The sequence below is a fragment of the Salvelinus fontinalis genome, chromosome 7 (genome assembly GCF_029448725.1).
Source record: "Salvelinus fontinalis isolate EN_2023a chromosome 7, ASM2944872v1, whole genome shotgun sequence".
NCBI lineage: Eukaryota > Metazoa > Chordata > Actinopteri > Salmoniformes > Salmonidae > Salvelinus > Salvelinus fontinalis.
In genome coordinates, this window is record NC_074671.1 from 28,187,526 (window position 1) to 28,211,300 (window position 23,775).

General features: G+C 40.1%; 1 protein-coding gene across 2 annotated transcripts in view; it reads left to right on the forward strand.

Annotated features, from left to right (window-relative positions):
• Positions 1 to 23,775, forward strand: part of LOC129859334 (cadherin-7-like) — a 119,936-nt gene that overhangs the window by 10,505 nt on the left and 85,656 nt on the right. For both annotated transcript variants that reach the window (XM_055928979.1, XM_055928980.1), the window contains exon 2: positions 2,410 to 3,011. In XM_055928979.1, coding sequence (XP_055784954.1) covers positions 2,766 to 3,011 — 246 coding nt within the window. In that variant the 5' untranslated portion in view covers positions 2,410 to 2,765. The remainder of the gene's footprint in view (positions 1 to 2,409; positions 3,012 to 23,775) is intronic.

The following is a 23,775-nucleotide window of genomic DNA, read 5'->3' on the forward strand; positions in this document are numbered from 1 at the left end:
CCTTCTGTTTCTTATTGATGCACATAGCGTCAGCGAGCTCTTGACTCTCCCTACAATTCATTCCCAGTTCCGTTCTGTGGGGCTTTGGGTTAAGCACAATAAGAAGCATTAATTTGTCTGCTCGCCTCAGTCTGACCCTGCACTGGGCAGATCCTCTTCAACACAACACCACAGTCTCAACCTGCCTGCCTCTGCCTCTACGGCTCTCTTGGTTCTCTCTGCCCTCCAGCCAGATCTGTTCCACTTTCTACCACTACCTGCCATTAAATCGGATGCAGGAACTTGCATTTACTTTCTCCCTGTGTGTGTGTGTGTGTGTGTGTGTGTGTGCGTGTGCGTGTGCGCGTGCGTGTGTTTTCCATTCCGTACATCATTAGGCTTTTCACATTCAGGACACAAACAGGTCACCTTGAGATGTTTGTCTGTTGGCGGGTCAAGTGGGACCCAGGGGATCCTGAGTGGTGCAGCAGTGTAAGGCATTGCATCGCTGTGCTAGAGGTGTCACAACAGACCTGGGTTCGATCCCAGGCTGTATCACGACCAGCTGTGATCAGGAGTCCCATAGGGCAGTACACAATTGGCCCAGTGTTGTCCGGGGTAAGCTGTCATTGTAAATAAGAATTTGTTCTTAACTGACTTACCTAGTTACATTTTTTAAAAGCGCTCTGTTTCTTAGAAGTGAGCAATGGTTCTATGGAGCACCATTTCTACTCAAAGATTCCTTTCTCTTGGAAAGGGTTCTTTGCGGTCTGAATGGTTGCAAAGAACCTTCTTGCTAGAGGATGTCTCCACTGAAACAACCATTGATGTCGCTAAATATGAGTTGGCAGCAATTTCATCTAATTAGTCTTCTCCTTCTCTTCTTTATCTCAGTTTATACCAGGTTTGAGCAGGACTAGCATAACCGTGTGAAGGTGGAAACAGGCTGGTTGAAATTCTGTGAAGTGTCACTGCTCTTTTTGCCTCCCGAAAATAAAGCCGCAGCCATGTGAAATGAAAACACTTCTGAAGCAGTGCATGATACCATCATTTATCTCTATGTGTTAATTACCAGCACTTGATAATGACTTCGTTAAGGCACGAGTGGAGCGGAGCAAATGACTTCCAGCAGGATGTGGTGTTAGCTGTTTTTATTTAGCTCCCGGGGAGAAAGAGGAGAAAACACAATGAGTGCTTAGAGACTGTGTGGGAAGAGAGAGGACATTGCATGCCAAGGTAATTATCTCCATTGGCCAAGGCATCTGCCTATAGTCTATAGGAGGAGAGAAAACGACAGGTCAGAGAGGAAACAGATGTATGCATGGTCAAGTGTCTCAGTTTCTGTTTCTTAAGAGCTCGCTTTCAGTTTCAGTAGTCCTCGGGATTTGTTGGTGTGAGTTCTCTTTTGGCTGACTTGAATTGGTAAGTCAAGTGATATTTGGTCATGTACCCAGTGAATGGATTGACTTTTGCGTTTTCACACTCTCGTTACATTCTTTTATGGCTAAGCCTGCTCTGCTCTCAACTAGATAACAAGTCACAGTATACTGCTCAGGTAATTCTCCAATGGTGGTGTCGCTGGGATGTGGTGTGATATATGCTTAGACAACAATCGATCATCATAAGCCTATTTCACTACTTCCACTAGTTCCTAATGGCATGATTGGTCGTTGGTAGTCAATCCCATGCAGCAGCATGATGGTGGCTGAGTGACTGAGGCGGAGATCGCGTTGCATGCTCATACGGCGCTCCGTAGTCCACACACACACAAACTGCTGGGAGTAGAGGTCAGAACACGAACCGGTCCGTCATGTTGCTGACAGCTCAGATTTATTTTTAATCTTGTGGATGAGGGCTTGCCAAACAGATCAGGTGCCTTGTTAGTGTTGTGTGGGGAACCATAGCGGTATTACTTTGTGCCCTTCTACAAAGAAAATGTAACAAAATAACGACCTTGGAAAAGGTAAATCTGCAGTAATGTGAATTCAGCACGAAAGAAGGCTGAACGACATGTAATTGTTATTCCTACCGCCCACTATTTTTTCCCCTGCATGTGGAAATCACTTTGCTTGTGTACATAGATAAGCCAGGTCATTTTGCTCCAATATTCTTGTTAACATTTGACCTCACTCAATTTGGTTTTTGTTGGGAATGGGAATGTACAGTGTAGGTTAGTACGTAGAACGTTATGGGCCCTTGAAGGATACTATGTTAATTGTATTTACCATATTTACTGTCTATTCATTTTTGTTCGATTTCTTTATCAATGGTTGAAAAATGTAATTATCATTGCATCAGCAAGCACATTACTTAGTGTCTAAAGTGACTGCGGTCACTGAGGCAATTTCGCTGATGGCAGTTTCTCCCTCTCTCTCTAACTCTCTCTCTCTCGCTCTCTCTCTCGCTCTCCTCATCCCTTTGTTCTGATAGGTGCCAATTACTCCACCCCTGTGGTGAAGAAGCAAGCTTCCCCGTCGCCATTGACCCTCAATCTACCCCCAATGTCAACCCTCTATCTCCAAAGTGGAGGGAATTACCACAGCTTTTGTCTACAATCAAGACCAATGAACAGCAGCACCACTCCAATACCCAGAGCTTGACTTTTTCCCTTTTCTTCAATCCAAGTACTCTCTTCTTCAGGGTTGTATCCACGGTCTTCTTCTTTTTCTTTTTGGCAAAACATTGGTTCAGGAGGACAGTGGGGATCAGGCCCTGAGGGTTTTGACATTTCTCCGCTGTGTGATTTTTCTCTCTCCTGGTCTTGTTGCTTGTTGGAGGGGGCCTAAATGAGGTGGTGTGGCTCAGGAAGTGTGTGGAGAGCAGGTGCTCTCCTGGCACTGCTGCTTCCCCTCTGGGAGCTGGGCTGCTGGGGGTTGATCGCCGCCTCTGGGGCCTCTGGGACACAGAACCAGGCCCAGCACACTGCTGGAGGCCCATGGGAGCTGCTTCGCAGGCACAAACGCAGCTGGGTATGGAACCAATTCTTTGTCCTGGAGGAGTACACAGGTGAAGAACCGCTGTATGTTGGCAAGGTAAGTGTTTGCACTTCATGTGTATTTATATAGCAGTTTGGATGAGAAACAAACAATAGATATTGTTTAACTGCACCATGTTTTTAGATAACAATTTACAAGATTTCATCACTCTGATCACTAGGAAAACATGTAGAATACGTCAAAATAAGTCACTCTGATTGCTTATTTGTTTTGTTAAACACATCCATTCTATTTATAGAATTTGTCATTTTAAGCTCATGTTTCAGTCATGTGTTGCTTGTCTCTCAAGTTTATTGCATTCCAAACAGGTTGAAAAAAATATACATTATTTTTTCAATAATTAGAGTAAGTGATCAGTTGATCCATTAATCACACAATGCTGTTTTTAAACATTTTTATTACATGTTGCACTCTCTCTTTTAAACTGTATTAGTGTATCAGCAACTCACAACAGGTGCCAGTAACCACAGCTCATTTCAGCACCACATTTAAGCAGACAGCTCCCTCTCAGTGAGGGCCTGAGCTCAAATTGGGCAGATGGGCCTCATTTGCATTTCCTGGATTTCTGTTTTCTTGAGGAATTTCGTGGTCTTATAATCAAATCAGGTTTCAGCTTTCCGCTCATCTGCAGGATAATTGCTCAGGTCTGCATGTGTTTGCAGGCTCTGCACTCACAAACACACTTCCTGACAGTCTCTGAACTAGATAAGTGGTTCCAGCAGCAGGAATTAGGATAGTTGTGACTCTCCCATTATCTCCCATTGAGTGCTGGAGAAATGTTATGGATAGGAAGCCAAATCACAATGTGTATCCTTAGTGTCAGTGAAGCCTTTATGTAGTATACTGCATATGCTGGCCTCAGTGATTATGTGTATTTACTATGGTTGTGGTATGCATTTTATTTTTCTTTATTTGTAGTCTTTGTTAGTCATTTGATTGGTTTCTTTGTACAATGTTGACCTTTTAAAGTTGTAATGAGAGCGGTGCAGAAGGTCAGTCTGGGCCACTGAGTTGAACCTGAGATTTGTGTACGTGAAGTCAAAGTTTCTTCTCTGACTTGTACAACTCCAGTACGATAAAGTTAAGTGCATAAAAGCACCTTTTTCATTACCCTCCAAGCACTCGGTCAGGCTTGTACACTATAGAAATAGTAGCATCAAAGCACAAAAAACTGTCACTCATACAATCAAGTGGTTAAGAAATACAAATGGTCTATAGCCTAAATATTGATTGCGGTTAAGGGCCTATGGAGAATATTTTTTTTTGTGGAATTACACTTTATGCTTTGTTTAGACAGATTAGAAACAGGAGGAGACAGAGGAGTCAAAGTGGGACAGGCAGAAGCGGGAATTGAACCCCTGACTTCCGGGGCAGTAAAATGGCACATTTCATTGTAGTCTCATTGGAATATTACCCACTCAACCACACAGCCACACTGTAAACATAAATTCTGGGGTAAATTGAAATTGACAAAAAAAAAAACATATACTTATTAAAAAAATGTACCCTTTAATTAAATAGGCAAGTCAGTTAAGGACAAATTATTATTTACAATGATGGTCTGCACCGGCCAAACCCAGACGACGCTGGGCCAATTGTGCACCCTCCCTATGGGACTCCCAATTACGTCCGACTGTGATACAGCCTGGAATCGAACCAGGGTGTCTGTAGTCTAGCACTGAGATGCAGTGCCTTAGACCACTGCACCACTCAGGAGCCCAACAATCTGTTCATTTCATTCCTTTTCTGGTAGTGCTCCAAGTTCCTGCCAAGGTGTTACACACTTAAGTTTTGTTACAACACACCATGTAATGTTTCAAAACATCTCAGGAGGATGTGTTTCAATACTCCAGCAAGAAGGTTTTGTCTTCTTCGCAATGGTGGCAGTTCAGTTGCCACTAGTTTTGGTTTTACAAAACACTTCATTTTAACACTCTTCAGTGTCAACGGAGACAAGGTCCACAGCTTTTAATAGGAAGCTTTTGTAGGTATTTAAGAAGCATGGGCAATTATTCATCCATTTGAATCATCTTTCAGGATACAAGAGGATCTGAGATTTTTGCCTGCCTCAAAACTTAACTTCTCACCCCCTCGCATGGCTGACCAATCAGATCTGTTGATTCCTAGAGGTGATGCATGTTGCCCAGGAGCAAAAGGGACTGTCACGTTAGGTGTCATGACACTGTTTCTGACATGACAGGAAGTTCTGACCTCGTGGCTGAGGTCAGAACTTTGCATTCATTTGTTTTTTTTGTTTTATGGACTTCAAGTGAGAACCTAAGTGAATGTTATCATAAAACATGTATATATTTAATGCAATACCGTAGGTATTTCATAAGGCCTTAGGTTGAGGGCCTAGTTTTCCCCTAATACAGGTGCCTGAAACTCACTTTGAACCAAAACCAAGCCCGTCATTATCATATTTCCAAGCATGCTCTACTGCAGGTTGATTTCTATCTGTTTTTATGTGTTTTTGCTTGTACATTGATTGATACATCTTATGCTAAACAAAGATATATAACATACATTTTTCCAAACTAATCTAATCTGTTAGTTAGAATTTTTTTTACCCGTTACTGAAATGGTTGTTCCAGTTTGAATGGTTAATGTAGTATCTTTACATTGTTCCTAAGTCTGGCAGGCATTCTGAATTCAAGTTGTAGGTGAAGAAGAGCTTCAACTGTTTGCGAGCCAACTCTGGGTGGATTCCAATATGATTTACACATCACTTTGCAATCCAGCAAAATATGACTTGCATGTAGGGTTGCAAAAATTTGGAAGCTTTCCTGAAATTCCCAGGTTTCCCAGAACTCCCAGGTGGAAGATATCTCGAATCCGGAGTCCTTCAACCAGGATATCTGGGTATTTTGGATAAGTTACTGGAAGTTTGCAAACTCTACTTGATGTGGCCTTTAAATAATCAGTGTGCGATATGTAATTTATTGTAATTTATAAGTTTAATTTTAATGATAACATTCACATAGAAACTCACTTTTTGAAGGCCACAGGATTGGAAAGGAATGAATTCAACAACCATGTATCTGTCACAAAAAAATTATAGTCATGGTTGGTAACTCTAGAATTCACTCAAAGGACAAGGCACTCTGGGAAATATTTGAATAGGCTTTACACTAAGTAGTGTATTAATTTAACACTGGTTCCAGTGTGTATATGGTCCCACTCTTTCAGTGTTGATTTAACACTCTCAGTATTAATTTAATACTGGAGAATTTGCTGTGATAGTCCTCCTATTTATGTAATGAAGAAGAACTTATTGTGTCTCCATATTGATATGTATGCTTGCACTCAAAGAAACAAAGTGGCCACTACTAGATGCAACATATTTTGATTGATTGGTGGAATTGCATTTTATCAGTCTTTATGTGAATTGCCAAAATTAATAACAGTGATAATCCCAAAATAATGTAGTGTGATTTCTTGTACATAATCATCTTAATCATCATCATTTTGGACATTTCTGTACATGCAATGCTTGAGTCAGAATATCTCAACACTGGTCGGCTGTTGGTTATTACACAGTAAGTCCCTCTTAATAATGATGTATACTGAGTCAATAGTGCCACTCTGCCAGCCATGGATAGCCATAATTTGGCATCTGTGTGCAAACAATCCGACAGACCCCCCTAGTTGGATCTGGTCATTTGTCTAAGCAGAAGCAGGGGGATATATGATATAATGTGGGGGAAATGGGAAGTCATCACTTTGGCCTGGCTGATCCCGCCGCTGCTGCATCTGCAGCCCTGCTTGGCTTTAATGGATTCTGTCAGATTGTGAAATTCAGAACCAAATGTCTCATTATGCCTTGGCACTGTGCCTGGGGTAAGTGCACTGGCCTAGAATCAGCTGCAGTCACAGCAAGCCGGCAAAAACATACATTAAAGACTCAAAACTACACAGTGTCGTCTGAAAATTGGTGACGCATATTTAAGCAAGTGGGAATGGTGTTGTCGGAGTAGTGCTTACACTTAACAGATGCTCGGTGGTAAACATGACATAATTGCAGTGATTATGTGCGGTGATTATCGTTTTGTGCACAGGGTGTTCGAGTTACTAAATATTTGCAAGTACCAGTGTGGAGTCTGGGCTGAATTAGTGATCTAAGTAGGCATGCAATTCGGTATCACTTTTATTCCTAATTAGTTGAGTCAACTTTTATCTCTAAGCTTTCATTTTGTGTCTTGTCTGTGTTTACCAGAACGTGTACAGAAATCACAGTTTCTGAGCAATTTTACAAACTTCTGAAAAATATTATACTGACTTTGTTGATGAGCTCCTACCATGGCAGTGTCCTCCTTTCCCATAGGTCTGTTCACGTTTCAGTGGCTACAGTGCTTTGCCCATCAACCCTCGGGGCAAGCAGAGCGCCCGTTCACGTCAAATGGACCATCGTAGGGCACAACAGACAGGACCCTTGTGCTGCATCTAGCTTATTTTTAGAGCCTGTTTTCAGAAACTGAAAGCCTGAATAACCATCCAATTAATGGATGGACTTATTTCCCTTTTCTTCCTTTAATGGCTGCTTTCAGGGCAGTATTATGAAGCCTTTCCCCTGCCAAACACACAACTATGGGCCTTTGTCCATGTGAATAGAGAAGCACAAGGAGAGGCAGGAGATCGGAAAACATCTGTGGATGAGCAGCTGGAAATTTGAGCTAAAGCAGACTTGTACTGAGTTCACGAAGTACAAAGTACACATGCTCTATCAACATGTAGTCTGTAACTTGAAAACAAGTGGATCTGCAACTTGGGTTTTACTGATCACCACCAGTTGCGATGCGAAATGTTTTTCCCTCTTTAGTTCTTGGCTGAATCATTCCTACTCTGGTGGCAAATAAACTTCAATAACTAAGCCTATAGCGAAAGTCATTACATTTTCGCGCATGCACACACACACACACACACACACACACACACACACACACACAGGATGATACCCATGCTAGCTCCCTCATTAGCATTCTGTTAGAGATTCCCTTTCAAATAGATTAGTGTCATAGAGCCCGGTATGCTACACCATGCCTCCACTGAGGGGTCAGTCCCAATCTTATCTAATCACTATCTCCACTCATTTACCACAAACAGGGAGGCAAAGCTGGCTAGTGGAAGGGGCCGCATGCGCTAGCTAAAGAGGAGGGAAGATGAGAGAATTTGAGCTGACGGGGGGGTCATCATATCCTAGGAACTACCCCAGGGAGAGGGTATGGGAGTGGGGGAGCTCATCATGGAGCCTGGGGCCTCTGGGAATGTTGTGTTAGTGGGGGTTTGGAAGGCAACACTATGCTATTATCCAGGGAACGAAAATAGATGCTGATAGTGGTGCACCTTTTAAAGGACTAGTTGTGGCAGAAAAATAATATTCTGTTAGGACTTTTTTTGATAGTCTTCTCCAAAATACAGTATAAAACGCAGACACTCTTTCACTTCACCCTTTATTTGTGACTGATGCGTCAGTGTACACACTATAAGAAACTATTTAACTTCTCTTTGTCTTGAGAGATGGGGCAGAAGACATCGGGGCTTTAGGGGGCTGAGGCAGGTATGTCCCCTGGGGAATGAGAGTGCAAGGTACAGAGCAGAGGATCACTGTTGACCTATCACCTTGCCACGAGAAGCATCCTTTGGGCTTGATTTTTCCACTTTATGGTACACAGCTGGTAGGGTTGCTAAGAAACAGAGGTAGAGAGAAGAGCTAAATCATTGCTGACTAGTTCCATTCTAGTTTGTTTGATGCCCCCTAGTAAAACGGTATCTTGCTCATATGAAGGGAGCCCAAGAGGGATGGATGGTGTGTCTTGGGAATTGTTTGTTTATCATAGGTTATATTATGGTTTGGGGTATGGTTAGAGGTAGGGGATTGAGTTGTTGAAATTGTTGAAGTTCTATATTGACTTTTAGGGATCCAAACTAGTAAGACCTTGAATTTTTGATAAGGTGTCCTCAGCCTTTTGTTGAAAGTAATGTATGACAACAAAGACAAAGGGAATGTATATTATGCTTCAATTCAAGTTCACACACACACACACACACACACACACACACACACACACACACACACACACACACACACACACACACACACACACACACACACACACACACACACACACACACACACACACACACACTGTGCCTTGTACATGGTCTTGCCTGTTATCTTCCGAAAAATTGACAATGTTGGCTCAGGGGAGACTTTGGATCAATCAACTTATAATTTATTTCATAGCTGTTGGGCCTCAAGAAAATAAGTTATTTGAATGATTAAAATACACAAAATTGTGACAGACAGGGTTGATTTGGTCTTATGTAGCAACATTTAAGTAGTTTTTTTAACGTTGAATAAAAGTAGAGCTAGAAAATGGTATATCATACACTATAGAACAATGAGAAAGTAATTCTGATTTGAAAGTTGATTAACTAGTAACCCCATTTTGAGAAAATGGCCCTTGAATGTTTTAATACACCTACTGGAGAGCTCTTCTTTGTCTACACCCCACCAATCTCTGTAAGGATTCACATGTGAGGCAATGTGCTAAACAGAGTGAGTACGGTAGTGTACTAAACAACCAAAGATATCAAGACTAAAGGCTGGTTCATACTAGGTCTATTGACATGTTTGTATACATTTGTCACAGTGACATCATGAACATTCTATAGTCGTCTGACATGAAACTTGTCGTTGTCGTTTAAAAAAAATATAAACACAAAAACAACAAATCAAATGCATTTATATAGCCCTTCTTACATCAGCTGATGTATCAAAGTGGCTGCATGACATCAGCAGCATGGTGGTCCAAAATAGCATAACTGTTGTATTTTAACACCAGTAAACCATCCGTTTTAAAATGTATGTTGTATATGTCAATCTAGCAAACCAGGCAACTAAAAGCAACTTTCTAAACTATGTTTTGGTTAGTTTCTAGCTTATTAGGTAGCTAGCTAGCTAACGTTAAGTTAGCTGGCTAGCCAGTTCAAATAATTACCATATCATATAGCTGACAACGTCTTAACATGAGCTCATTTGTATTCATTATTACAGGAAAATAAACTCAAAACAAGATCATTATTTATAATTTAATGGCAAGCTAATTACAGAAAATAGCTTACGGTTGTGAGTGTGACGAAATAAAAGCAGGGTATTCTACCGAAGAATTATAGAACTTGGACACTGTCTCGTTGGCCTAACGTTATATCCTTATTTGACTTTGGTGCAGGCCATGTTGTTCTTCACATTAACATCTCTGGTGAACACACACTATATCAAATAAAATCTAAGTTTATTTTTTACACATGCACAGGATGCAGAAGGTGTAAACGGTACAGTGAAATGTTTACTTGTATAGTGGAATCTTTTGTTTAGACATTTAGCTAGCTAGCTAAACAATGAACCATAATCCTAACTCATAATGTTACTACCCTGCATGAATCTACAGGTAGCTAAAGATAACCAACTAGGTTCAATGTTAGCTAGCTAGCTAACATTAGGCTATTACTAGCAATGCAAATGGCTCTGAGATACGAATAATATTACTACACAAATCATACACGTAATGTTAGCTAGCAAACCAGCCCGCTAACATTAGCTAGCTAGCTAACGGTACGCTTTAACTTGCAATGAAAATTACTTTCTGACAAAATTAGAAAAGTATGATATTTGAAAATGTAGCTAGCTAGACTCTCTTACGTGTGTATAGGGATGAACACTTCTCCCTCCTTGTCATGGATACCTTGGTTGTCCTTAGTTTGAAGATGTAATCTGGAGACAGGTGTTTTATACAACAGCCTTCTGTCTCTTTTCGACTCTCTCCACATATTTGCAATCAAACGCCTGAATTTTCTCCACCTCCTTAGCTATCATACTCTGCTTCCACTGGTCATTCCACTGATTTCAAACCTCAGTCCTCCAGAAAGTGGAGAGCATTAGCAACACTTTTGCAGTTCTTCGTAATATTGTTCAAAAAAGCTGCGTTAGAAAGGATTACCTACACATATTGAGCAGCTCATGTTATAGACAGAAGCGTGCAACATGGCAGACCAATCCGAACTCATCTCTCGGGCATGCCCAGCCCATCCATTATCTCAGCCATGGCTAGCGGGAAGGTTCCTCACTTTTTCCGTGGCTAAAACAACTACGCTCGTAATTTAACAATTGTATTTGTATTTACAAATGGCATATGTTTGTTATTAAAGCACATGAAAGTTCACATGTTTCAGAAGGCATTTCTTCCCCCCCAAAAAACATTTTAATTTTAAAACAAAATGTTTACGTTCAAATTTCTCTCCTGTGAAGTAGGGATGCTCGACATAAGCCTTGTTTCCTGAAACGAGTCCCAATTACACTATAGCTTGAGATGATTAGGAGTGAATTTGCCCTGTCATTAGCTTTTTTCCCTCTAAATAGAATTAGACACTGAATTTGAGGCGTCATTTTTCATGGAATGACTAATCAGATTACGGTGTCAACATTAATTTTCAGACAAGTGTCTGTTTGTAATTAAACAAGTTTGATCTGGGTGTATCAAATACCGGACCAGGAAGCCATGTTGTATAATGCACTATTAAATAGAAACCATTTTGGAAATTGATCCACATCGTCAGCGAGTCTTTCAGGTATATGCTGGCAGCCTGTTACATAATATATTATCTCTTTAAAATTCACAAGTTGTGAATACTTGCTATCGTATCGACAGTTCAGTGTTGTCTTGCTTTGATTTTGCATTGATATGTCAGACTATTTCTTTCACTGTCAATACTGTAGGTGTTATTCTTGCCTCTTCAGCCTGAATTAAGTTGTGTCCTGAAGTGGTTTGTTGGAAAGAGTTTGTGTGAAGTCATCCTATTCTTGGAATGAGGCCCATTCATTTTCAGTGGGGGAGATGAGTCCATTGTCTGGCAGCGGTAAATTATGCCCTTGGCTGCAGCTAGCTAGGCAAAGCAAAGACTATGGGATGATTCAGAAATGGATTGGACTATGATCTAAGGTTCTTGTTGAGTTCTGTGTGACTGTTCCTGAAATCCCACAGAAGGAATGTTTAAGTCGATAGAATGATTTACTGTGTTTCTTCGACAGGGGATAAATGCATTCACTTCTACAGGGAATGTGTGTACACATCAAACATGTTCCCTCCCTAAGGCCAAGGCTGTCTCATGTTGAGGTTTAAGGTATCTTATTGTTTGAAGTGGTACTGCTTGTTTGAGTTGGTTATTATCCACTTGGATTGTAGTGGTATGGAAGACTATGTAAATGAGAATTCAATTATTATCCCCTATGTTCTCTTTCAGTCACAGGTATCAAGTTTCACTCACACATTTATTTTGTAACATTGAGAGTGAGTCACAGAAGTCATATTCACTTTAATGCCTGAGCTATCCACATCCACAGACAATATTACTCAGGTCTTTGTGTTTGCTGAATGACTCCTTGAGCCCTATTCAATCGAAACAGGTAACTGAGATAAAAAATACCATTCTTCCAACAGCGAGAAGCAAGTTTGAATTTAAATGCGGTTGGCATTCTACTTGATTCCCACTGCCATTCTTCTGTTGAGGACATTATTCCAAACATGCACTCTTGAACCCCAAGAAATATTGTGTTTTTGACATATGCTTGCGTTCAGTATATGGGGATAGATTTCTGCCATGTGTACATTATGTTTTGGCAGGTATCTACCTCCATACAGCTTGATTAAATAAGGACCATTGTTTTCATTATTTCTTATCTTATTGTTTTTTGAATGTACATTGTACATTGCTCACAGTTATTCACATAGTGTTTACTCCCTGGAGTTAACCCTATTGGTAATGTATTAGCTTCTCTGTGACACTTCAGTATATCCAGCCACACCGACAAATCAATAAGTTATTTAATTTTCTATTTCATCAATTAGCAGACAAATGAATCTAATCATATACTGAAGCTAAAATTAGAAGATACTTTACTCTGGGCAAGAGCATACAATCTAAGAAGGAACTTTTTAGTACAACGGGAGATGCGGCGACATCACAGCCTCATCACCAAAGCCATTCACGCCTAGGCTATGATTTTTAATAAAGGCCACATTCAACAATGTTAGCCACCAAACGTTGGTAAACGGTTTGAGCGCTGATCAAATTTCAGAGTGGGTGATATACATATTAAATGGCAATTTCACCCTGGCTCTGCCACGGCATATAGTAAATTCTACATAAAAAACATAGCTTTTTTTAATCATAAACAATTATCTAAACCACAGGCTAGAAATAGCACATTTTCATTTCACTGGTAGAATCAGGTAGTTTCGACTCCCTGTGTATTTGTGAACAACAAAGTCCCGTATTCATAGCGAATGCTGATACCGCCCGCTAGGTAGAGGGAGTGTGCCCACAAACTTAAATAATGGCGTTGTTAACTTCGAACGACCAACACACAATAATTTCAGGATTTCTCTAGGCAATATGTTTTTGTTTGTTCTTCACTGTTTAACTTCTTTGGGCTGCAAGCCCGAAGCCGGGCACAATATGACAACAGCCACTTCAAGTGCAGGGTGCGAAATTCAAAATATATATTTTTGAAATATTTAACTTTCACACATTAACAAGTCCAATACAGCATATGAAAGATAAACATCTTGTGAATCCAGCCAACATGTCCGATTTTTTAAATGTTTTACAGCGAAAACACCATATATATTTATGTTAGCTCACCACCAAATACAAAAAAGGACAGACATTTTTCATAGCACAGGTAGCATGCACAAAACCAACCTAACTAACCAGGAACCAACCAAACTAACCAAGAAACAACTTCATCAGATGACAGTCTTATAACATGTTATACAATAAATCTATGTTTTTTTTGAAAAATTTGCATATTTGAGGTATAAATCAGTTTTACATTGCAGCTACCATCACAGCTACCGTCACAAATAGGACCGAAGCAGCCAGAGTAATTACAGACACCAACGTCAAATACCTAAATGCTCATCATAAAACATTTCTGAAAAATCGATGGTGTATAGCAAATTAAAGACAAACATCTTGTGAATCCAGCCAATATTTCCCGATTTTTTAAGTGTTTTACAGCGAAAACACAATATAGCATTATATTAGCTTACTACAATAGCCTACCACACTACCGCATTCATTCATCAAGGCACGTTAGCGATAGGGAATAAACCAGCAAAAGATATATAATTTTTGACTAACCTTGATAAGCTTCATCAGATGACAGTCCTATAACATCAGGTTATACATACACTTATGTTTTGTTCGAAAATGTGCATATTTAGAGCTGAAATCAGTGGTTATACATTGTGCTAACGTAGCATCTTTTTCCCAGAATGTGCGGATATTTTTATGGCACTCAACTATTCTGACCAAATAACTATACATAAACGTTACTAAAAAATACATGTTGTATAGGAAATGATAGATACACTAGTTCTTAATGCAATCGCCGTGGTAGAATTCTAAAAATAACTTCATTACGACATCCAGCTTAGGTATAGCGAGAGAGTACCCAAAATCTGGGCGCAAACGACTATTTCACATGTTCGACAGATATATGAAATAGCATCATAAAATGGGTCCTACTTTTGATGATCTTTCATCAGAATGTTGTACAAGGGGTCCTTTGTCGGGAACAATCGTTGTTTGGATTTAGAATGTCCTCTTCTCCAGTCAATTAGCACGGAAAGCTAGCAAAGTGGCGCGAAGCTCTCCTTCCTGAACAAAGGCACACAACGCAACACGCCTAACGTCCCGAAAAAAATTCAATAATCTAATAAAACTATATTGAAAAAACATACTTTACGATGATATTGTCACATGTATCAAATAAAATCAAAGCCGGAGATATTAGTCGTCTATAACGAAAGCTATTCAGAAGGCAAATCCAGGTCCAACCTCGCGCCTTCCTGAAAACAGGAAATGGGTGACACGTCATTCCAAGAGGACGTATTCCATCTCAGACCAAGATAAACACTCCATTTCTTCTCTCACTGCATCTTGACATCCAGGGGAAGGTGTATGACGTGCATGCATACTAATAGGTATCATGTCCATTTATAGGCAGGACCCAGAAGAGAGCATCGATTTCAGATTTTCCACTTCCTGGTCAGGAAGTTTGTGCCAAATGAGTTCTGTTTTACTCACAGATATAATTCAAACGGTTTTAGAAACGAGAGAGTGTTTTCTATCCAATAGTAATAATAATATGCATATTGTACGAGCAAGAATTGAGTACGAGGCCGTTTAAATTGGGCACGTTTTTGCCCCAAAGTGAAAACAGCGCCCTCTGTCCTCATCAGGTTAAAACACAATACAAAGACATGTCTACAAAATTCCCCTGCAAAGGGCTACTATTGACAAGAATGATCTGTGAAAGTCAATGGGCTGGAGGAGGCTTACAGATAATACATTGAGATGGGGGCTTTGGTTGTACAGGGTTGTACTTAGACAGTAAATGTATTGTGTATGAGTGCGATTGAGGTGCCTTTTCTCCTCATGGCACCTCATGGTCCCTTCCACCAAAAGAGTAAAATGCTAACACCATAACCATGCCTTTTCAGGAGACATGCAGTACCCGCAAATCTTCTGCAAGAGAACTGAACAGTTGGGGGTTAACCTGTCTAGGATCAGCGTGGCGCTAGCGGCACCCCCCCCCCCCCCCCCCCCACTGAAAAACCAGTGCCGCGAAATTCAAAAAAAATATTTTTTTAAAATATTTAACTTTCACACATTAAAGTCCAATACAGCTAATGAAAGACACAGATCTTATGAATCCAGTCAACATTTCCGATTTTTAAAATGTTTTACAGGGAAGACACAATATGTAAAGATGTACATCTATTACCTAAAAACACATTAGCATAATCCACCATCTTTTATTTGTCCACCAACACCAGTAGCCATCACCAATTCGGCTAAACTAAGATATTTATAGCCCCTAACCAACAAAAAAACTCATTAGATGACAGTCTGATAACATATTTATGGTATGGGATAGGTTTTGTTAGAAAAAAGTGCATATTTCAGGTATATGGCATAGTTTACAATTGCACCCACCATCACAAATGGACTAGAATAATTACAATGAGCAACGTGTTTACCTAACTACTAATCATCAAACATTTCGTAAAAATACACAGCATACACGAATCGAAAGACACAGATCCTGTGAATACAGACAATATTTCAGATTTTCTAAGTGTCTTACAGCGAAAACACAATAAATCGTTATATTAGCTTAGCACATAGCAATTAGCAGCCCAGCATTGATTCTAGCCAAAGTGAGCGATAAAAGTCAACATCGCCAAAAGATATTAATTTTTTCACTAACCTTCTCAGAATTCTTCCGATGACACTCCTGTAACATCACATTACAACATGCATATACAGTTTGATCGAAAATGTTTATATTTAGCCACCAAAATCATGGTTAGACAATGTGAAATGTAGACAAGCTGGTAAAGAAAACGTCCTTGCGCCACTTAGACAGTGATCTACTCTTATACATAAATACTCATAAACGTGACTAAAAAATATAGGGTGGACAGGGATTGATAGACAATTTAATTCTTAATACAATTGCGTTATTACATTTTTTAATTTATCCTTACTTTTCAATACAGTTTGCGCCAAGCGAAGCTACGTCAAAAAACATGGCGTCCTAAGCCACTAAAATGTTTCGACAGAAACACGATTTATCATAATAAAAATGTCCTACCTTGAGCTGTTCTTCCATCAGTATCTTGGGCAAAGGATCCTTTCTTGGGAGAAATCGTCTTTTGGTGGAAAGCTGTCCTCTTGCCATGTGGAAATGTCAACTGAGTTCGGGATGAACTGAAAAGCATGCCCAACTTTTCACATCGTTGCAAAAATAAATGTCCCAAAATCGCACTAAACGGAAATAAATTGCTATAAAACGCTTTAAATTAACTACTTTATGATGTTTGTAACTCCTATAACGAGTGAAAAGATGACCGGAGAAATATAACAGGCTAAACTAACGCTTGGAACAGGAGAGGGTCGGTGTCTTCCACGCGCGTTACGCAGCTCCCAAAGAATGACTAGCTTCAGAGTTTTTTCATTTGTAGGGCCTGTGAACGCGCAATCGAGCCCGTTGGAATCGTCATCACGTAAAGGCATCCAGGGGAAGACGTAAGAAGTGTCCGTATAGTCATAGCAACGACAGTGCCCTTTTAACTGACTTCAGAAAAGTGGCCAACATTTCTCAAATCTGACTCCATGTCAGGGAAATTGCTGTAGAATGGGCTCTGTTCCACTTAGAGACAAAATTTCAACTCCTATAGAAACTATAGACTGTTTTCTATCCAATAATAATAATAATATGCATATTGTACGATCAAGGATTTTGTGGGAAGCCGTTTAAAAAATTAGCCACATTAGCATAAATAGTCTAAACAGCGCCCCCATCCCCAACAGGTTAAGAAGCCCTACACCACTTTCGGCAGTCTTATCCAGTTGGCCGTTTTCCGCAGACAGGACAAGCCCATCACCATAAGCACACAGAATCTAAGCTTCCACAGCCCACCATTGCCAGTGTACCGAAGCCTGATAAAGGACTATGGCTGCGTTTATACAGGCAGCCTAATTCTGATATTTTTTTCACTAATCAGATCAGTTCTGAAAAAGACCTGATGTAATTAAGACCAGCTAGTGGAAAAAAGATAAGAATTGGGCTGCCTGTGTAAACACAGCCAGTATGGCTCAGCATAAGACCATGTAGAACAGGGGCCTCTAACCCTGTTGCTGTGGAGCTACCCTCCTGTAGGTTTTCGCTCCAAACCCAATTGAAACTAACCTGGTTCAGCTTATCAACTAGCTGATAATTAGATTCAGCTGTGCTAGATTAGGGTTGGAGTGAACCTGCAGGATGGTAGCTCTCCAGCAACAGGGTTGGAGAGCCCTAAATGAATATGGATATTTTCTATCAATCTTCAAAATCTGTCTGCCCTTATGTATTCACAGAAGATATTTATATAAGCTGTATAGGGCTCTGTAGCATCAAACAGATGCTAGACATTCAGAAAACCAAAGAATGTTTGTTTATTTATAAAAATCTAAAATAGCAGAGTGTACACTATTTAATGCTAACTCAAGAGAACTGGGTATTCAACAACAATGTTATATGGTAAAAGTAACATACCCCAAAAATTGTATGAACAGTGTAGTACAGTTCAGTGTGTCCAAATGTGTCTCAGGTGTAGAGACACACAAGTGCAGAGAACTGTAGTTACAGATTGTTACACCAGATAATGTGATTTACGCAAAGATTTTTGCCGAAATCTTGTCTATTTCAAGTCTTCTCTCATTGGTCGAGACAGATGGGTGTCCATCCCAAAGTGCTGCATGCCATGATGACAGAGATCTGTCTCGAACAGACAGTGAGAATACATGAAATAGACAAGATGGCAGCGCACATATTGTTGGATTACTTTATGGAGCAAAAAAGTAGAACGGAGCATTTTCTAAATTCAAACTGACCCCCTGCAACTGGACACGGACATTTTATGAGACTCCTGTTTCCCCTAATCAAGGACAAAGACGGCATCGCTAAGGTTGGTCGAAGATTCTCTGTGCTACACCAAACAGTACCTATCCTGTACCTCCCAGTAATGGATACCAAAAATATTTGGTTAAATCACATTATCTGGTGTAATAATCTATAGCTAAGAGAACTGGTTATCAGCAGATGATGGGATAGGTGGTCATGATGAAATTTCCATTCCGAAGAAACATACAGTAAGTATGTGAGTGTTGTCATGATCAAACTGCCATCTGCTTGAAATCCAGCATAATGTCTAATCCCTTGAGAGGGATACAGTTCACAGGATACAGTTATGCTACAATGACACACGGAGGCAAAGGAATTCTCTTTCTGTACCTAGAATCCACTCCAGGAAGAAGCCCAGGCACCACACAATATTGTCTGTAAGATGAAAACAATAAGATTATACAGTTTGAACAACAGTTGAACCGAGACAGCAACATTAGACTAGTTGAACATGCATACATATGCACAGGTACAGAGATTACATGTACAACAATATCTAGCCAAATAGAAAGAAATATGGCATAATCCTCAGCTTTTGCACACTGACCAGACTGCACAAATGAGCCTAGGTAGGTAGTATCTACCTTCAGCCAAGTCTATCAGGCATGCTTAGGCACATTTTTTTATAGTAAAACCAGCTTCAGTTTTTGAGATTTACAACAGTAAATTGTTGTATTATTGTTTCTCCTCACTGTTTGCTAGTAGTCTAAAACTTTGCACATACACTGATGCCATTTAGTGGCCAAAATCTAAATTGCACCTGGGCTGGAATAATACATTATGGCCTTTCTCTTGCATTTCAAAGATGATGGTACAAAAAATACAAAAGAATGGTTGTTTTTTTCTTTGTATTATCTTTTACCAAATCTATTGTGTTATATTCTGCTACAATCCTTTCACATTTCCATAAACTTCAAAGTGTTTCCTTTCAAATGGTACCATTAATATGTATATCCTTGCTTCAGGGCCTGAGCTACAGGCAGTTAGACTTGGGTAGGTCATTTTAGGTGAACATTTAAAAAAAGGGGCTAATCATTAAGAGTTTTAACAAGAGTTCTGTCCGTGGTGCTGAATGAACAGTGTACTTTTCCCTCTGTGTTGTTCATTGCATGTTTAATTATGAAAATACCTACCAAAAGGAGAACATGGATATGGTTTATTTCTGTGCATGTTAAAAAAGTAAAATAAAAAGCATATCTGGATGTGATTTACAGTAAATATATCTATCAACACATAATCCTGTAATATGATTCTGGCCCACAATGGCAAAAATATATTCTAATGTGGCTCTCCATTGAAAATAATTACCCAGGCCTGCAATAACCCATAATGACAAAGCAGAAACAGGTTTTTAGAATTTTTTGCAAATAAAAAAATATATATATAAACTGAAATATTACATTTACATATGTATTCAGACCCTTTACTCAGTACTTTGTTGAAGCACCTTTGTGGCGCAGTGGTCTAAGGCACTGCATCTCAGTGCTAGAGGCGTCACTACAGACCCTGGTTCGATTACAGGCTGTATCGGTACCAAATACAAATTGAGTGTATGTAAACTTCTGACCCACTGGGAATGTGCTGAAATAAATAATTCTCTACTATTATTCTGACATTTCACATTCTTAAAATAAAGTGGTGATCCTAACTGACCTAAGACAGGGAATTCTTACTAGGATTAAATGTCAGGAACTGTGAAAAACTGAGTTTAAATATATTTGGTTAAGGTTTATGTAAACTTCTGACTTCAACTGTAGATGTTCCTTTGTCAAATTCGTGTTGATGAGAGGAATCACTTGAAGGTCAGTTCTTTCAGTTTCCCCCAAAGGATTGTTGTTGTTAGTGTCTGCCTCCTTTTCAAAAAATCCCACCTTGCGGGAAGGATGGGGGCCAGAGCACGAAGCACCACCCAACACAAGTTGTAGTCTTTCAAAGGCTGGGGAAAAATTCTGCTTGTACATTTAGCATTGAATCCGCCGATAGGAACATTGCTGAAAGACTTCCAATAGCTCTATCGAAAAAGGACGACCACATCTACGTACATCCCAAAAACATGTATAGTGCGATCAGTATAACATAGAGTCTTCGGAAAATTCCACAAAGCAGGACTACATGTATTTTTAGATCTCGCTCCCCCCATCAATACAACGTAAGTCGTCATAGGGTGTATCATTCAGAGCGCAAAGTCTTGACCTGCCTTCTTCCTGGGCAATTATATGTGAAACACATCTCACTGTCCTAGAAATGCCTCAGACATGATGAAAGCAAGCCCAGATTCCCCCAGGGTGAAATTCCCCTTTAAGGTTGCCATTCCCATAGAATTACCAAATGGGCTGATTTGGAAGGTGTTTCAAACAAACAGAGTGTATCCCCAATGACCCAATATGTTTATTCAGTCGGGCCTAGTTTTATGTAGCTGAGATATCTGTCTTGGGTTGTGTGCACATTTCTGCCCAGCAAGTGTGTGATAATGTGTGTACTGCGTAGATCTGACTTCATGATGAATTCCAGTATGATCAATCAATTATGATATTGCTGTGTTGTAGTCTGAACTTTGAGACTCCATGTCAGTGACTGAATGGGTATGTTTTGTCACTACCTACCTAAACTCCTTGTGACTCTGAGGCTGTCTTAATATGGGCACCGTACAGAGAGCCTGTTTACCTACCTTGTGATAAGTCACAGTGCTTATTTTCCATCCTTTGACTGGAATGCATCAGGCTTTATGGCAGCTGCAGTCACATCACTGGGGATCCTCTAGTCATAGCCTTCTCAACTAAACAAATAGAGACACTTAGCTCCACACTCTTCTGCACTGTTAGCATAGTCTTATAGGTTTCCGTTGTGATGGGCTCTTGGCGGTGGTGGTGTGTGTGGATTTACATGTGGACAGTAGAAGTATATCATAATTCAAGACTGTCTGTTGTAATAGGTCATTTTTTTTCTCTTTCAATCTCTGACTCAGGTTGTGTCCCAAATGGAACCCTATTCCAGGGCTGGCTGTAGGCGATAGCTGAGTGAGCGTGACAAACAAAATCAATGGGGGCCCTATGGAGGTCAGGGCCCCTGGGCACGTGCCTTGCGTGCCTGATTCGGCCATGATTACAATGAGTTTGGAATTGTGATACAGTGAATTATAAGTGGAATAATCTGTCTGTAAACAATTTTTGGAAAAATTACTTGTGTCATGCACAGATGTCCTAACCGACTTGCCAAAACTATAGTTTGTTAACAAGAAATTTGTGGAGTGGTTGAAAAACAAGTTTTAATGACTCCAACCTAAGTGTATGTAAACTTCTGACTTCAACTGTACGTTTTCTGCAGTTCTGCACATTTTTGCCATGGGGTGGAGAAAAAAAGTTATATTTGTATAACAAATTACCTTCAATTCTACCCATTTTTTGCCATTGGGTGATCAGGGCCCTCTGTAATTTGGAGGTCAGGGCCCTGTGTGACTTGTCGGTATTCGGCCATGATTACAACAAGTTTAGCTAGCTGGCTAGACTAATATACCAATTAAAAAAGTGTTAACTGACATGGCTAATTGAGTGATGTCAGTGACTGACATAACAAAAGAAAAATTGCTGATGCACAACCAAATTTTGAACTTGCACCTTGTACTATTCTAACTCTCACAACAGTAAGCTGAAACCCCAACTGAGTTCCTTTTGGGATGTGGGGCCCTAAGCGACAGCTTATGTCGCTCATGTCTGGAGCCGGCCCTGCCCTATTCCCTATGTATATGGTTCCTGGTCAAACATAATGCACTATATAGGGAATAGGGTGCCATTTAGGATGGTGACCCAGTTTTCTGCTGACCTCTCTCACCAGGACCTATTTGACAGTCTCCATCCAAGTATATTTAGTGAATACGGCCTAAGTAAGAACTATTGATATCATCTTTGTGGAGTGGCCACTTGAAAGTGCTTGAAGTGATAAGCACCCTTAAACCAACAGGTTTTTAATCAAAATAATGTGTGTCAAGCTCTACTATTTAAACACTTTAGTATTCGAGAGGGCTCGAGTGTGTTTGTGACAACAAGTGTAAACAAACTTGAGCAATAATATTTTTCCAGTTTAACCCCAAGTAGACCAGTGGGACGTAAATTTATATCACATTGATTTATAACAATACAATATTTATTTAAATCACAAAGGCTTCAGAACAGATTCATCAATAATTACAATCAATAATCAACAGTCAATAATCAATAATGTACACACAATATGTTCTCTACCTATATAGTACTCTAAGTACCCCAAATCATGTGGTTAAGTTCAAAAGAATACTTGTTTGTGTGTGTATTTGTGTACCTAGTGCAGTCCCCACTCTATTGCTCGTCCAACAACCTTCAAATACAGAAATTACATTTAATCAAATTGCTCATGTTATTCACTTTGGCATCATCAGGCTCTCTTTCGGAGTCGCCCTTGACATGTGTTTGTTAATTAAAGACATGCAGGAGTACCTCCCAGGCCTTTTAATCTAGTGCCCCCCCGTTTTGTCAGTCTTGCCACCGTGGCAATTTGTCATCGACTCAGATGAAAGTCATCAAGCTGGTAATCAGGACAGCCTTTTCGCTTTTCGTTTTTCTCTTTTATCCCCCCCCCCCCCCCAACCCAGAGATGCATAGCACACAGAATGGTAGCATGAATAGGCATCCCCCTTTCGAAGAATTATGGGGGAGGGAATCAAAGCTCTTTTTCCCACTAACAGGCTCCTTAGATACAATATCTGGGTGACCTTTTTTTCCTCTGGGAAGTAATACAGCCCACCACTGACAGCTCACAGCTCACTAACAGTCACTTTGTACTAAAAGAAACCCTCCAATGACACCGCAAGGGAGCGGACATGCATTTTCCATGAGTCGGCAATACAATACAAGAAGATAGAATTAGCATTTATGTAATTTCCTTACATTGACTAGCCTCCATGCTAGACCCAACAGCAGCATTGTGGTGTCATAGAGTTGAAGTGCATTAGGTAGAACTGAGTTGAGCCAAACAGTGAGCTTGACACACACATCACCAAAAATCCAACCAACCATTCATACTAATGAGATTAACAGCTAGACCTGGTGACATATGGCTAATTCAAAACCCTGGGCTTTGTTTTTATGCAGTAAAATCTGTCGCAAAATGTTTGGCTGATTCATATGGTGTTGTTGGCTAATCCTCTGGCCTTTGGGTAAGTGGGCAACTCGTCTTATATACTACCGACGCTTT